General features: G+C 35.3%; 1 protein-coding gene across 5 annotated transcripts in view; it reads right to left on the bottom strand.

Annotated features, from left to right (window-relative positions):
* Positions 1 to 18,014, bottom strand: part of SNX14 (sorting nexin 14) — a 91,446-nt gene that overhangs the window by 6,862 nt on the left and 66,570 nt on the right. For all 5 annotated transcript variants that reach the window (XM_027601415.2, XM_027601414.2, XM_027601413.2 and 2 more), the window contains 7 exons: positions 13,798 to 13,999; positions 10,787 to 10,870; positions 7,988 to 8,088; positions 5,609 to 5,720; positions 3,045 to 3,085; positions 2,782 to 2,901; positions 159 to 282 (listed from right to left, as the gene is read on the bottom strand). In XM_027601415.2, the coding sequence (XP_027457216.1) occupies positions 159 to 282; positions 2,782 to 2,901; positions 3,045 to 3,085; positions 5,609 to 5,720; positions 7,988 to 8,088; positions 10,787 to 10,870; positions 13,798 to 13,999 (784 nt within the window). The remainder of the gene's footprint in view (positions 1 to 158; positions 283 to 2,781; positions 2,902 to 3,044; positions 3,086 to 5,608; positions 5,721 to 7,987; positions 8,089 to 10,786; positions 10,871 to 13,797; positions 14,000 to 18,014) is intronic.

Below are 18,014 nucleotides of genomic sequence, written 5' to 3'. Positions count from 1 at the left end.
TTCGAAACCAATTATATCAAATTCTTATAAAAGAATTATCTTCAATTTAAAAAGAAGTTACAATGGGGCAATAGTGAAGAGCATTAATTTGCATCACAGAAGAAATGATACATGAATGAAAAATAGGTTTTCACAGTAACCTCACAGACCTTACCTACCTACATACATCAGGTAATCATAGACTCCTTCTACAGTCATCATCTCCATAAAATAATTCTGATTTTGCTTTCTTTCTGTATTCTCAGCACGGTTTGCATTATTCTTAAACAGATCACTGAAAAGCTAAAGTAAAAATTGAAATAATAAAGAGATATGTAGTTTATTACCCCTGATAACAATCACTAAAGCTAAAGTGTCTACACAGAGCACAGGCACTTAAACTTTTCCAATCAAAACAGAATTATCAGATAGGTTAAGCTCTGCCTCTGAAGTTTCATATTTATGCCCAAACTTGAATAAAAAATACATATTCCTCCCAAAATAGTACACAAAAGTCTGCATTAGACACAAAAGAAAATTCGTTATTCATGAAGAAACCTTTGTTTTTTTAATACCAAAAGGAGCAAATAAACATGTAAAGATGTATATATATTAATGATAGCTAATTTAAAAACTACATGACTTACAGATTATAATTCACAATTAAAGGGTGTTTAGATGTGAACATTGAGCTTTAACCAAAATTTATTTGGACAATAACAGTCACAGACCAGAAATGCCTAATCAGTGTGAAAAAAAACAAGATACAGAAAATTACTTATAGTAAAAAATTATGAAGTGCAACTAAACCTCAGTCCTACCTACCCCCAGGATATGCAAAAAAGTCTATTGTTGGTAATAATAATAAAACAGCAGAAATCAAGGAACTAAAACTCTGACAGTAAAGATCAACAAAGCCAAAAGATGAAAAGGACAAAATCTTTGGCAAGATTGATCAAAAGAAAAAAAAAAAGAGAAAGACACAAATAATGTTAAAAATAAAAAGGGACATAGCTACAGATGTCAGAAAAAACAACAACTTTAGGCCAAAAAGATTTCAAATTTAGATAGAATACAAATGTGTTGAAAAATATAACTTATCGGGTTGCCTAAGTGCCTCAGCTGGTTAAGCATCTGACTCTTGATTTTGGCTCAGGTCATGATCTCAGGGTTTAAGATGGAGCCCTGGATTTGGCTCCACACTGGGTGTAGAAGCTGCTTAAGATTCTCTCTTTCCCTCTCCTTCTGCCCCTCCCCCCCTTAAAAAATATATATATATAAAACCTATGAAAACTGACTCATGTTGGGGCACCTGGGTGGCTCAGTTGATTGGGCATCTGACTCTTGGTTTCAGCTCAGGTCATGATCTTGGGGTCATGGGATCAAGCCCTTCATCAGGCTCCACACTCAGCTCAGAGTCTGCTTGTGCCTCTCCCCCTGCTCCTCCCCCAGCTCACGCACACTCTCTCTCTCTGTGAATAAATAAAATCTTTGAAAAAAAACAGACTCATGCAACAAATCTGAATAATACTATATAATCATTAAATTAAGTTGTTTTTTAAAAAAAGGCCTTCCTACCAACAAAACTCAAGGCTTAGGTGACTTTAACAACCAGTTCTACCAATTATTTAAAGAACTAGAAGAATTCCAATTATAACTTTACCAGCAAATAGAAAAAGGTTAATATAACTCTGATACCAGAACTTGACAAGGATAGAACGAGAAAGAAAAATTATAGGCCAAGTCCACCTATAAACATGAATATAAACTTCCTTAACCTTATTTATAAACAATATCTATGAAAAAAGCTACACTACATGATTTAATGGTGAAACATCAAAATCATGCCCTTTGTACAATAGTTCATAGCCATGAATGAAACAAAGCCATCATTTGCATATAAGTATGTAAATCTAAAAGAATTAATAGATATGTTACTAAAGTTAAGACAAGTCTAGCAAGGTTATTGAATTTATAAAATCAACACACAAAAATTAACTATTTGTTTACCAAAAAGAAAGTTATAAAGTGAAAAAAATATAAAAGATACCTTTTATACTAATAACAAAAAAGTGAAGTTTTTGGGAGGCGGGGGAGGGCTATCCTTTGAGCTCACATTGCTCCCCATGCTGAGCACTATTCTGGAACTAAAGTGAGCTTCCTTTTTTTTTTTGTTTTAAAGATTTCACTGATTTATTTGTCAGAGAGAGAGTGTGCCAGAGAGAGCACAAGCAGGGGGAAGCGGCAAGCAGAGGGAGAAGCAGGCTGCCCGCTGGGCAAGGAGCCCGATGCAGGAGTTGATTCCAGGACCCTGGGATCACGACCTGAGCCGAAGGCAGACGCTTAACCGACTGAACCACCCGGGAATCCCTAAAGTGAGCTTCCCGCGAACTGGAAATATATCTTTATATTCCAGAGCCTAGCACTCTCAACAGTAGGCACAGGATAATATACCTGCTTAATGAATGGATTAAATATTATATAAGCCATTGAAATGAGACAAAACAAACATCAAAGCAATTGGAAGTTGGTGATTTACTACCTAAGAAAACCACCTTAAAAAAAAATCCCCCAAATACAGAAATGGCAGAAGTTTACAAATACAATTATCTAAAGAAACATTTACCTGTTAATGTAAAGAGGCAAGAAACTACATAAAATACCCTCCTTATACTGTACAACTGATTTCCACATAAAGGATATAAGTCCTATTCATTTCATTAACACATGATGCTCCCTATAATGGAAAAGTCTCAAGTAGGACAACTTCAAACTTTATGACTCTACGGCAATACGCAGTACCTTCTTGTTGTTTTCTGAAGTAGGGCTGAGAATGGTCAGTTCCGGTTTACTTGGTTTAGGCTTTGGAGATTCACAAGAATTAATGAAATTCATGATGAAAGGTTCCAAATGCTGACCTTTCTGTTGTAACACAGAAATCATGGTATGAAAATCAAAAATCAAGATTATGATTTTTAATAATCATATAACCCATTAAAATTCACTGATATTTAAATATGCTTACAACTATCATGTTACAGAATATACATAAATCACTTATTCACCTCTTTCATTAGTTTTCCAGGAACAGACTTTATAATTTTCCCTGCAATTAAAAGTAAAATATTAATTTTATGAAGGCATAATATATCTCATAATTGCTTACATGTATACTTCACTTGGTAATTTTATTTTTTTTTTAGATTTTATTTATTTGACAGAGAGAGAGAGAGCACAAGCAGGGAGAGCGGCAGGTAGAGGGAGAGGGAGAAGCAGACTCCCTGCTGAGCAGGGAGCCCGAAGATGGGGCTCGATCCCAGGACCCTGGGATCATACCTGAGCCGAAGGCAGATGCTTAACCAACTGAGCCACCCAGGTACCCCTTCACTAGGTAATTTTAAATACTAATCAGCCAAGTAAAAAGTAAAACAGTAAAAAATTTATACTTTGCCATTTCACATTCAATAGAAATTTACAATAAATATGGTATTCTTAACTATTTATAGATACAACATTTAGGATTTACTTAAAATAATACAGTGGGATTGGGGAGGGTGGGTAAGGGACTGAACAAGCCAAGTGTTGGTAACTGCTGAAATAGAGTGAGAAGTTTATTATACAAAATTCTCTACTTTTGTGTATATTTGAAATTGCCCATAAGAAATGTTTTCAAAAGATTTTAAATAATGAATATATAAAGATATCTAAAAGCATGTAAAAGTCAGTCAAAAAAGTTTTAAGAACTGCTACAACATTTAAATTGGCTATTTAGGGGCACCTGGGTGGTTCAGTCGGTCAAGTGTCCAACTCTTGATTTTGGCTCAGGTCATGATCTCAGGGTCATGAGACTGAGCCCTATGTCAGGCTCCATACTCAGAGTGGAACCCACTTAAGATTCTCTCTCTCTCTCTCTCTCTCCCCCTCTCCCTCCCCTCCACTCACACGCTCTCTCACTCTAAAATTTACAAAAAAAAAAAAAAAAAACATACACACACACTATTTAAATAGCTTATATTCTGAGTTTTAGATTAAGAATACATATTCTAATCCTGTTTGCCAAAATTTCTTCTTGATCTCATCTCTAGGTTCCCTTATTTTAAAATACCAACAAGCATCTTGAGATTTTCTCAAACATTAGAAATGCCTATAAAAATTAGTCAAAATTGATAAATGCAACCTAAAATTTCTTGCAGTTCAATTTAGAAAAAAGTAGACTTACAGTAAAGCAAGAGACATAATAACAAATTAAAATGGGAGATTGTTTTACAACATGAAAACCACCCAACGCTCTCCTATCAGACTATTTCTCCTTTGCTACCCCCGTAAGCTATGCCTCCCTCCTTAGAATTCCCCAAGTGCCTGGGGCACCTGGGTGGCTCAGTCAGTTAAGCATCTGACTCTTGATTTTGGCTCAGGTCATGATCTTAGGGTCCTGGGATCGAGCCCTCCATCAAGCTCCACACTCAGCAGGAGCCTGCTTAAGGATTCTTTCTCTCCCCCTCCCTCTGCTCGCTCTCTCTCTCTCTCAAATAAATAAATCTTAAAAAAAAAAAAAAAGGATTCCCCAAGTTCCTTAAACTACAGAGCTTCATCCTGTTCTTTTCCGTCTCTTCTACATGCTCTTCTTGAGACAAATTATTTGTTCAATCTGATTTCAAATAACACTCACATCTCTACTCCTTGCCTACCTCCTGGCCTCTCCTGCCTTACAAGGCTTCTTTAACTGGATTCTATAAACCCAACAAGTTCAGAACTGCTATTAATTTATTCATTATCTCAGCAAGTAACAGCATCCCACCAATTGTTTAAACAGAAACCTGGGTCATCTTTGATCATTTCTTCTCCTTCAGTCAAACCTAGTCAGCAACCAGGTCTACCCAATTCTGTCTCCTAGACATCATATATAACCAAGTATATAATGTCCTCACATTTTCCCCTAATAAGAAAACCTCCATGCACAAACATCAAGTATTTTGGCTCAACTAAATGTATTAATTTGAAGAGATACAAATAATAGCCAAATGCCTATTTGTAATATTTAATTCATTTGTTTAGTTCTATATGTACTTAAGATTATATAAAATATATTTAGAAATATTGTTTTACTTCCATTATTATCTTTAACAATTTTATTCAAACCTTGCCTGCTTATATTACTGTGGTCTATACTGAACTTTATATAAAAGAAATCATGCTGTATATATTCTTCTGTGTCTTGCTTCTTTCATTCAACATCACGCTTTTAAGATTATCAATGTTGTTGCAAATAGCTACATGCTATAGGTATTCATTTTATGAATCTACCACAATTTATCTGTCAATCTATTGGTAATGACATTTGTATTATTTCCAGTTTTGGCTATAAAAACAATGATGCTATGAACATTCTTCAATATGAATAAAAGATTCTCTAGAGTATATATTTCAGAGAGGGACTGCTGAGTCATTCACTTTCATACCAAACTGTTTTTCCAAGTAGTTTCCAATTTATATTCCTCTAACAGCATATAAGAAGTCTGTTAGAATTTGACTCGTGGCTTCACTATATAAACTATTCCTCTAAATTAATCTGAAAATGCTGATTATTTTCAGTTTATCCTCATATACATGATTCTTTAAATTGACTTACCAAGATTTACATCTGGTAGTATCTTATCAAGAAACTGTGTTTCTCCACCATTGGGGGAGAGAAAATCTGCCAGAAGTTGACTATTACTCAGTTCTGGATGCTGCAGAAGTTTCTTGAATGAAAGAAGAAAAAAAAGGGGGGGTAGCTTAAAAGGGTCATCAAAACTATACTAAAATGGTAAGAACATCAATGAAAATTTTTTTAACCCTCAAAAGCTATTTTATATTCAGAATAACAAAACTACATTTGTAGAAAGAACAGTATCGCACAGCAGCTAAGACCTTAGCCTCTATAGTCAGACATGAAAGGGTTTGAAATCCAGCTCTTCTACTTACCAGTGAGGTGTCCCTAGAAACTAAATTCCTAAATTACATAAGTTTCCTCAAATGTAAGATGAAGATAATACTACTTACTTCACAGCATTGTTATATAAAGCATTTAGTACAGTACCTGATACACAGGAAGGAAGATTAAACACTAGCTAATATCGTTTCTGTTTCTCAACAATTAAACAAGTACTACAATATATTAACTTTCTTGATAATTAAAAGAAGTTGGCACAAAGGGTTTTGCAGAAAACTAAATGTGGAAATGTGAAATAACTTGGAAAATCTGTTGTCTGTTCTTGCAACACTATTTTCTTACAAGTAAACTGACTTTTTAAAGCCAAAATTAACCCAGTCTTACCTAATATTGTTTTGTAACTTGAAACAGTTACAAAACTTTATGAGCAGAAATCTGTATAAATGAAATACCAGTGAAATGAAATCTTTACCTCCCTATCACCAGAAAATACTCTTCTAGAATGTGGTGCTCTAGTTCTTAGAAAGATTTAGTTCATTCAAATAATGGTTTAATGGTACAAACAAAGGCAAAGGCTAACACTACTATATACTACATTCAAATATCCTTGCAGTAGTTGATAGTTATTTCAATTTTCACACTACCAAAAAAATTATATAATAAGTATTTTCTGGGTTGAAGTATTCAACCGTTCAAATACAAGATATAAAATATAAATATCCCTTTACACTGATGAATATTTTTAATTTAAAAAGTACTTATTGTGGGCAAGGAGGCATCCAAATTTAACTGAATTAACACTTACTTAATAAAATCTACAAAATTCCATGCCCAAATAAAGATTTTTTTTTAACAACAACAATAAAAAAAAACCTATCCACTTTTTGGTCTTATGTACTTTATTAAAGAAAGATGGTCATTAATTTTAGAGAAGTCTAAATCAATTTTAGTTAAGCATCCGACTCTTGATTTCGGCTAACTGTACTAACAATGGAAATAACATACCAATTACATTGTTTACATAACACTGTGCACACACTGAAAAAAAAATAAAATTCACTTCCAAGTGGTGACTAGTAGAGAATCAGGAGATCCCAAGAAACTGGAAAAACATCTACAAATTGCAAAAGAAAAAAACTGAGGAATAAAACGGGAGGGAAGATTCACAAGTTCAGAAGTGCTAAACACAAAATCAAACAGAAAACAAGACAAAAAGGGTACCTGGCTGGTTTAGTCAGTAGAGTACGCTTCTCTTGATCTTGGGGTTTTGAGTTCAAGACCCACGTTGTGGGTAGAAATTACTTTAAAAAAATAATAAATTTTTTTTTAAAAAGACAAGAGGGACACCTGGGTGGCTCAGACGGTTGAGCGTCTGCCTTCAGCTCAGGTCATGATCCCAGGTTCCTGGGATCGAGCCCCGCATCGGGCTCCCTGCTCAGCCAGAAGCCTGCTTCTCTCTCTCCTACTCCCCCTGCTTGTGTTCCCTCTTTCTCTGTCTCTACGTCAAATAAATAAAATTAAAAATAAAAAATCTTTAAATAAAAAAGACAAGAACAAAAAAAACCACCCAGTATACTTAGAATGCATTTCATCTTTACACAAGTTTTTCTTTATCTTCTCACACCAAAAGTTTTAAACTAAACTCAACATACAATTTTTCTTCTTCTAAGAAAATATCTGCTATTTCATTGGTTATGAACTTTTTTAAAAAGTATATTTTTTTTTGAGAAAGACAGTGCATGAGTGGAAGGAAGGGGGAGAGGGAGAGAGAATCTTAAGCAGGTTCCATGCTGAGTCTGTAGAGCCCAACACAAGGCTCCATTCTCATGACCCTGAGATCATGACCCGAGCTGAAATCAAGAGTTGGATGTTTAACCAACTAAGCCACCCAGGAGCCCCTAAAAAGTACACTTTTCACAATAATTCATTTTCACATGGAAAAAGTATCTTAAAAGAATTTTAGAAATCCACACTGACAGGTATCTGTAAAACAAAATATATATACACAAGAGGAAAAAAAAGACCAATTAGACAATGCTATGATTAGCAACGTTTTAAACTGAGTTGGTACTGTACCTGTAAATATTCCTGAAACTCTTCTCTCTTTGACTTTAAGAATTCATAATTTTTGGGGCCAATGATCCTCTTGGAAGGAAGCTGGGCATCAGGAAATGTGCCTGAAATTAATATACATGAAAGTAATTAGTATGTTCTGCTACTATTTTAAAAACCTAATTTATAATTTACTATGGCAAATTCAGATTCACAGTGCTCCCTTATAGAGATGCAGCATTATCTTTTCAATAATCTGGACAAGGGGCACCTGAGTGGCTCAGTCAGTTAAGCATTTGCCTTCAGCTCAGGTCATGATCCCGGGGTCCTGGGATCGAGCCCTGCATCGGGCTCCCTGCTCAGTGGGGAGCCTGTTTCTCCCTCTCCCTCTGCTGCTCCCCCTGCTTGTGCCCTGTCAGGTAAATAAATAAAATCTTTTTTAAAAAGATTAATTACATACATACATAAATAATCTTGACAAAATCCATAAGCTTCAAGTCAGAAGTCCAGACCAAAGAACCTGAGTCTACTGATAACCAAAATGATCACCAACTCTTTGTTGACACAGATTTATTTAAGCCTTCTATACTAGTAAAAAAGCCTCAGAAAAATACCATGAGATTATTTTGAAGTTTGTGGGATTCTCTCAGACAAAATCTTACAAAGAAAAATACCTACTCTCTCATGGGGAAAAAAGGTAGCATGTTGCCAATACTATACAAGATTAAAAACAAAATTTAAAAACCATGGACATGGGGTACCTGAGTGGCTCAGCTGGTTGAGCATCCAACTCTTGGTTTTGGCTCAGGTCATGATCTCAGGGTGGTGAGACCAAGCCCAGTATCGGGCTCCATTATTGGGCATGGAGCCTGCTTCAGATTCTCTCTCTCCCTCTGCCCCTCCCCCACTCCCCCTCCATTCCCTTTCAAATAAATAAATAAATCTTTAAAAAACAAACTATGGACATGCTTTCTCAAACAGGGCTGACTTTAGAAATTTAAATACCAAAAAGGAAAATATTGTTGGGAATACAACCAACCTAGGTTGATCCAGGGCTTTAAAGTATGGATTATATGTCTTCTCTCAACCCCAAATCCAAAGGAAAAGTTCTCAGAGAAAGGAGACAAGGATGGTACTGCACAAGATTGGCAGAGACAAAGAGAAAACCATTTTCTTTTTTAGATTTTATTCATTTACTTGTGTGAAAGAGCGAGAGCACGCACAAGCAGGGAGAGAGCGCATAAGCGGCAGGCAGAGGGAGAAGCAGGCTCCCTACTGAGCAAGGAGCCTGATGCAGGACTTGATCCCAGGACCCTGGGATCATGACCTAAGCCAAAGGCAGAGGCTTAACTGACTGAGCCACCCAGGCATCCCAAAGAGAAAACCATTTAAAGACAAGTACAAATTCAAAATCTAAGCAAAGAGTTTGGAGTGAGACCTTGTATTTTTTATCATCCTATAATCTCCTTATCATGGGCTTTGCTCTTAGTAAAGAAGGGTAAAAAAGGTTCCTGTCCTTCTCAATTCAGAACCAACCTGAATTTGGATCAGGGACACTCCACAAAGCTTCTCTAAAATAAAGATTCATGGGCACCTGGGTGCCTCAGTCGGCTAAGTGTCTGACTCTTGACTTTGGCTCAGGTCATGATCTCAGGGTTGTGAGATCGAGCACCACGTCGGGTTCCATGCTGGGCATGGAGCCTGCTGAAGATTCTCTCTCTCCCCTTCTGCCCCTTTCACCCCACCTACGTGCCTGCTTGCACTCTCTCATAAATAAATGAATAAATAAATAAAATAAAAAGATTCAGAATACACAAATCAAACTCACGAATCTACATACAAAATGACTATAAATACTTCATAACGACATCCCTGACATTAACTAAAATAAATGGATGATAAAAGAGACTGAAAGGTGAGGGGAAGAACTAAAAAGGAAAAGTGTTCCCCTTTTCTGACTAATCTATCCTTAAAAGAAATATTACACTACAAGTTTTGTTTCCATATCTAAGAGCTAAATCAAAACATGCAGAGCAAACATGTTTATCTAGAAAGATGGCAAAAGAACAGAGCAACTCTGAAATGCCTGTTTTAAATTCTCTGCCACATCGAGATAAACAAAAATTCAACTGGAAAGAGAATCTTTTCTAAAATACAGTTAAAGAATAGCTATCTTTTAATTTTTAACATTATTATTTTAAAAAGCAATAAATGCGCACTGTAAAAACTTTAAAAATATAAGCCAGAAGTGGTGGGGGGTGAGAGGGATGGGTGGCTGGGTGACAGACATTGGGGAGGGTATGTGCTATGTGAATTGTGTAAGACTGTTGAATCACAGACCTGTACCTCTGAAACAAATAATACATTATATGTTAAAAAAAAAAAAAAGAAGAAGATAGCAGGAAGGGAAAAATGCAGGGGGGGAAATCGGAGGGGGAGACAAACCATGAGAGACTATGGACTCTGAGAAACAAACTGAGGGTTCTAGAGGGGAGGGGGTGGGGGGATGGGTTAGCCTGGTGATGGGTATTAAAGAGGGCACGTATTGAATGGAGCACTGGGTGTTATACGCAAACAATGAATCATGGAACACTACATCAAAAACTAATGATGTAATGTATGGTGATTACCATAACATAAATAAAAATATATATATAAGCAATAAGATAAAAAGTTCATTCCTATTATGAACAGCAGTGTGCACAAGTGTTACTGTCACATTTTCTTGGTATAATTACTTAAAATCAAAAAATTAATCCAGTTCAATAGCTTCTTCAAGAAAGCTAATGCGAAAATGGAACATTTTACACAAAAACAACATACCATGAAATTCTGTTAGTTTTGATTCAAGTACATAGAATTCTAGATATCTTCTATAGACAGACCAATGTTCAGGCTCATGCCCAACTGTAAATTGAATGAATACACAATAAGTAATAAATAATTTTATAAACTACTATAAGAAATTATTCCAGTCTTAATAATCATTTCTTAACATCACTATTAACATATTTTATCCCATATTTTAATTTTAAATTCCTTAAGAGATGGATAAATTTTACCTATTTATGAAGTTATCTAATAAATAATTTTTCTACAACAGAATCACAGAGCTGACAAATTTCAAAAAATAATGCAGTTATTTTTAAAATGTCACAGAAATAATGTATTTCATAAAACTTATAATCAATTTTAGGTCTCTCAAATATTTACCAATTGTCCTGATCTAAAACAATACAGACAGCACTATCCAACAGAACTTTCTGCAATTCTGAAAATGTTTTATATTATCTGCATTAATAGAGAAGCTATTAACCACATGTAGTTACTGATCATTTGAAATGTGGCTATTGTAAGGAACTAAAATTTTAATATAATTTAATTTTCATTGATACATGTGGCCACCAAATTGAATAGTACAAAGTAATGGTTTACAGAATGACTTGGGTCAGACTGCCTATTCCAATCCCAGTTCCCCCATTTACTAAGTGAACGTGAGCAAATAACCTCACTGTGCCTTAATAAAAATAACTGTACCCATAACATAAAATAATCCACTTAAATCACTTCTGTAGAGTGTACAGCACAGAGTGAGCACCCCAAAAATGTTAACTGCTATTATTAGCACCTCATTTCATTCTCGCATAGATTTGGAAATGCAATGAACAAAGTCAACTAAAACCACAATAACCCAGGGGCACCTGGGTGGCTCAGCCTGTTGAGCATCTACCTTCAGCTCAGGTCATGATCCCAGGGTCCTGGAATCGAGCCCCGCATCGGGCTCCCTGCTCAGCGGGAGGCCTGCTTCTCCCTCTCCCACTCCCCCTGCTTGTGTTCCCTCTCTCACTGTGCCTCTCTCTGTCAAATAAATAAAATCTTTAAAAAAAACCACACACACAATAACCCAAAAACAACACCTGTATTTAGAAAAAAACATGATAGGGGCACCTGGGTGGCTCAGTCAGCTAAGCGTCTGCCTTCAACTCAGGTCATGCCTGGGATCGAGCCCCACATCAGGAGCCCGCTTCTCCCTTTCTCTCCCCCTCTGCCTCTCCCCCTGCTTGTGCTCACTCTCTCTCTCTCTCAAATAAATAAATAAAAGCTTTAAAAAAAAAAAGAAAAAGAAAAAACATGATGTAGTCACAATCTATAAAGGAAATTAAATTTTTCTTCCTCAACACAGGTCTTAAAAGATCTATATCATACTTAGTTTTGGTTTTTAAAATCCTAAAATTGCTGTTTTGCTACCCATATAAAATCAATGCAGTATTTAAATGATGCACTTCTTTCCCCTCATGGGCCATGGCTTCCTAAAAGCACATTACATTGACAAAGTCTGTAGCACTACTGAGAAAAATAATCCTTAGTTTTAAGATTTTTTGGTTTAAATTTTATGGTTAAATTATTAAGGCAAACTTCTAAAAATAAAGCACAAAAATTAATGTCTGTCCAAAAGGCAAAAACATAGTAATTTAAAAGTGTATCATATATAAATCTTTGAAAAGGACATAAGTTACATGTTCACATAAATTTACTTATAATGATAGGAATTTATATCTGAAGAGTCAGAAGTTTAAAATAATTTTCTGAGAAAGAAGAACAGTGTGGGAAGAGCCAGACTTTAAGTACTAAGCACAGAAGTAGTTGAATCCAGAAACTAACTACAATATTTCTTTTCAATTCTTTCCAATGCTTAAAACACCAATCAGTAGAAACAGCAGACGAAGATGCATACCAAACTATGTTTGAAACTGAAATCAGACTACAATATCACCAATGGTTTCTCTCTACACCTATTAGAATGCTGAGCTAGAAAAGCAACCGGCAAGACTAAATGGCAACAACAGCAAAATCAAGTGGCACTGACTCTGAACTGGACAGAGCAAGACCATGCCTGGTACTTAGTTATAAAAGGAAAAATCATAGATAGCTACTCCGAGCATTCTTCCTTTCCCATTCCTATGTTTTATTTCTTGAAATAGGATTAGCTTCTAAGAAAAATTTTAAAAACCTATTATTTTTTAAAAAACAAGGGGAATTATTAGCACTGACCTTCATGCTAACATTTAGTCACTCCTCTCTCAAAACCTTTTTTTTAAATTTAATTTTATTATGTTAGTCACCATACATTATATCATTAGTTCAAAACCATTTCCTAATACCGCCACTTTTTTTTCCTTCTTTCACCACAGACAGTTCCCTCTGCCCAAGCTCAACTTCATTTTTCTGTTTATCATTCCCAAAATGTGCACAACTTTGATGTGCTTTTGCTCACACTGAATGTCCCACTTCTTGCACAAAACCCAGGGTGGTGACTGTTATCTTGCTATGGATGCTATTTACCCCCTTCTCTATTAGTTCACATCTGAAACTACCAAAAGAAAAAATATAGCAAAACAAGAGGAAAATTTGTCACATTGTGTTTTATCATATTTTTATAAATTCTAATTAGCCCACAACAATGGAAGAGAAATGTTATCTTAATGAAATTGGTATAATACCTGATACACTGCTATATGCGTTACTCATAGTCAATTAAGCATAATGGCTAATGATGATGGCAACAAAACCATTAAAAGAACATTACATAAAATGCCTTGGAGCATTGTCAACATGTCTCACACACATCTACTCAATATGTATTGGTTGAACAAATTAGTTAAATGGTACTAGAGATAACCTAGAAAAGCCTAAGCTTTCACTCAACTTTCTGTTCACTTATCTTTCAGATGTGCAGTCATACTCAAAAGTTAGAAATGGAAAAATGTTTATCATTCCTGATAAATACAGACTAATCAGCATCTTTTAAGAAAGGTATTCATAAACCTTCCTACCTGCTCTTCTATCATTTCTTTCGACATCAATACAAAACACAGGTATTCTCTCCTTTTTCTCTTTCCTTTCAGAGGAAGGATCTTCAAAAAAGTCTACATATGGAATGCTAATTTTCCATGCAGCAAGGTTTCGGGGAGTATTAGGTGTGCTCACAGCTTCCACTGGAGAATCATCTTCCATTACAACAATACCTTCTTCAATCTGGAAAAACATCAACAGGAAAAATTTAGTGTTTCCAGGTCCTTTAGACCTATAAGGTACAACTATAAAGAATATGTCCAGGGGCGCCTGGGTGGCTCAGTTGGTTAAGCGACTGCCTCTGGCTCAGGTCATGATCCTGGAGCCCCGGGATTGAGTCCCGCATCGGGCTCCCTGCTCGGCAGGGAGTCTGCTTCTCCCTCTGACCCTCTTCCCTCTCGTGCTCTCTATCTTTCTCTCTCTCTCAAATAAATAAATAAAATCTTTTAAAAAAAAAGAATATGTCCATATAAATTCCATAATTTTCTAATACAAAACTTTTGAAATTTGGTGATACCAAATTTTCTACTAAATATATAAAGATAAAAAATTAAAAACAAGTTACTAGCATCAACTCCAGGATTTATTACATCACCTATATATAAAAATTCCATAGAAAAGAGAAAATAGGCACTTCAGAGATTAAAGATATTGAAAATATACAAATGCAGAAAATTATTTAACTATGGTAATAAGTAAAAATCAATGTACTGATATTTTTCATTCTGACAATATGTATTGAGAGTCATAAAACAGTTTTAACTGCAAAGATGGCTACTGACTTATGATAGTTCAACTTATGATTTTTCAACTTTACTATGATACAAAAGTGATATGCATTCAGTAGAAACTGTACTTTGAATTTTTAGTTTTTATCTTTTCCCAGGCTCACAGTGTGCAGTGTGATAATCTCTTATGATACTGGGTGGTGGTACAAGCCACAGCTCCTGGGCAGCCACTCAATCACGAAGGTAAACAACCAATACACCTACAACCATTCTGTACCCAAAAAGCCATTCTTTTTCACTTTCAATATAGTATTCAATAAATTACATGGGATATTCAATACCTTATTATAAAATAGGCCTTGTGTTAGAGGATTGTGCCCAACTGTAGGCTAATGTAAGCATTCTGAGCTTGCTTAAGGTAGGCTAGGCTAGGCTAAGCTATGATGTCCAGTAGGCTAGGTGTATTAAATGCATTTTTAGCGTCACGTTGGACTCCCTGCTCAGCGGGGAATCTGCTTCTCCCTCTGCCTCTACCCCTCACTTGTGCATATGCACTCGCTCTCTCTCAAATAAATAAAAAAAGTCTTTTAAAATTTAAAAAAAATTATAAAAAGTTAAATGCATTTTCAATTTTCTAAAAGAAAATGTCCCCCACTGTAAGCTAGGGAAGATCTATAATTCCCTTTCTGGGAATGTAGTCTAATGAAAGTACTTATTCCAAGTAAATTTTTTTTAAACTGTGGAAAAGGCACAAGTATAAATATATTCACTGCAGTTAAGTAATATAAAAAATGAAAAACTACCTGAAAGGGACACACCTCCATAGAATTAAGTTTCTTTTTTCATTTCTTGGCTTCTAAAATTTTAATAATATAAATGTTTAAAATAGTAGTTTAAAATATTACTTGAAGAACAATTGTTTTTAAAAAGAAATTTTAAATATGTTCTAGAAATATACATATAGAAAGAAGGAAAAACTGTCTCTACTTCATTAAATTAAAAGAACCTCTGAATTAACACCTGATCACCTAGACATCTCAAATTCATGTTAAAGAAGGCAAAATATTACAGATAAAATACATCCATCTTGAACACACTTTTTTTATTTTTATTTATTTTTTTTTTGAACACACTTTTTTTTAAAGATTTTATTTATTTGACAGAGAGAGAGAGAGAGAGAGAAAACAACCAAGGGGAGTGGGAGAAGCAGGCCTCCCGCTGAGCAGGGAGCCTGATGTGGGGGGCTCAATCCCAGGACCTTAGGATCATGACCTGAGCCTAAGGCAGACGCTTAACGACAGAGCCACCCAGGTGCCCCTTGAACATACTTCTTTAAGACAATGAGTCAAAGGCTGTGCACACTTAAGAAAATTCTGAATAGTCTATTCAGAACAAATGGGTAGTAGAGAGAGATTTCTTTCCAGAATTTTAGCACCCTACCTTCACTCTCAGTTTTACTTTTTTCCCACACCTGGCAGTCACCTCTCTTCTAAGTGAATTCTTTCCCTCCCTCACAAAGTCCCTTAGCAATTATCCTTTTCTGTTCTTGTCCTAAAATGGCTTTCCATAATCCCTAATAAGACTGTCAGTGACCTTAGGAGGACCTCTTAATACTCTATTAAAAAGAAAAAGTCTTCAAGTCCTAACAAGAAAAAAAAAACTATAAAAACATGATATGTATTGGTTTTTGCCTTTTTTGGGACAAGGCTATCTTCTTATATACCTGAAAGAAAAACAGAGGGAAGAATTTGTGAGGGAAATGCCCACTCCACTACTTGGAACCTGAGGTACAGAGTAGCATCTTCTATGGCTATTACAACTGTATTTTTGTTAATAATTCAGCTTCTTAGATATCAGAAAGGTAATTGATCATAAAATGACAGATAATTTGTTTAACAAGCTGACTAAATGCCAAAAAACAGACATTCTTGGGGCATCCAGCTGGCTTAGTCAGTGAAGCACATGACTCTTGACCTCAACATTATGAGCTCAAGCCCCATGTTGGGTGTAGAGTTTATTTAAAAAAAAAAAATAGACATTCTTAAATAAAAAGTTCCCTAAAATCAATCTAAGAAACAAAACGAGAGAACAAAATTCTTAGCAACATAAAAATATCCATGAAACAAAGGACAAATTTTTAAAATGAATTACTATTACTGTTACCATTTAAATGGTATTTACATCAAAATAGTTTTATGAATAATCTCTAGGGCAGTATTTCTCTAAAGAATTTTCAGGGCTTCCTTTAATGTTATTTGAAAGTAAGTAAATATTATAAACCAAAATTTAATGAAAAGGAAAACAAAGTACTTTTTTGTTTTCATATAGATCTTCCCTCTACAAAAAGGATGGAGAATAAAGGTGGCAGAGGATAAGAGGCAAAAAGATGTCCCCCTATTTCCTTAAGAAATACGAATGTTCCTAATTATTATCTTTTCCTATATGGAAATAACTGCCAACATACCAATGGGCATATTACATTCCAAAAGTTTATTTGCAAATCAATTCTGAACTTGGGACAGATAAACATTTTCAAATAGACTCAATCTTATGCAGTGGACTTTGGTTCCCAGGCCAGCATACATATGTCAATCTAATTCATAATTTACATTCATACATTTATGAGAGAATTGATACTATTATAATACTGTATAATGCTTATTGCCCTTACCATATGCTAGGTACTGTCCTAAGTGCTTCGTGCATATTACTTGTTCAATCCTCACAACACCCTTATGTAAGCTAGATACTATCATCCCCATTCACATGTGAGGAAACCAAGTCACAATAAAATTAAGCAATTTATCCAAGGTCACATAGCAAAGAGGCACTGCCACCAAATGATCACATCAAGATTTCTAAAAGAAAATGTCTTCTAGGTCCCAAATGCGAATCACACACAACTTTAGCCTGGTAGTGAGACTGGCAATTTCCCTTTCCCCTAAACGTCCTCAACAAGACAAAGAAGATTCCTCAAGGTCCCAAAGCTTAGAACTAGCACCGTGCTGGGGTGCCTGGCTCAGTTGGAAGAACATGCAACTCTTGATCTTGGGGTCGTGAGTTCAAGCCCCACGTTGGGGGTAAAGATTACTTAAATAAATAAATTAAAAAAAAAAAAAAAACTAGCACAGTGCCCTCTAAATCCTAACTGACGCCATCTTAGTCTGGGTCACCTATTCACCCATACCTTTTCTTTCAGAGTATCAGAGATTAGTTTGCGCTCTTCTTATACTTTTGCTTATCACTATCTTTGCTTCCAAATCAAGAATTTTCTTCTTCCTTGAGCCACTATAAAACAGAACTCTCTCACCTTTTTAAAGACTATCCTTCTATTCCTGAAGCAAAAACAAAAAAAAAGCAAAAACAAAAAAAACAGCTTATATTTCAAGTAATCAGGCAGAACAAAAAATAAAAAGTACGTCTTTCCAAACAAAAACTATGTTTTGGAAAGTTCACAATAACATGGGTAA

The sequence above is a fragment of the Zalophus californianus genome, chromosome 7, assembly GCF_009762305.2.
Source record: "Zalophus californianus isolate mZalCal1 chromosome 7, mZalCal1.pri.v2, whole genome shotgun sequence".
NCBI lineage: Eukaryota > Metazoa > Chordata > Mammalia > Carnivora > Otariidae > Zalophus > Zalophus californianus.
Note: the sequence above shows the minus strand (reverse complement) of the source record. Positions and strands in the feature narration are given on the sequence as shown.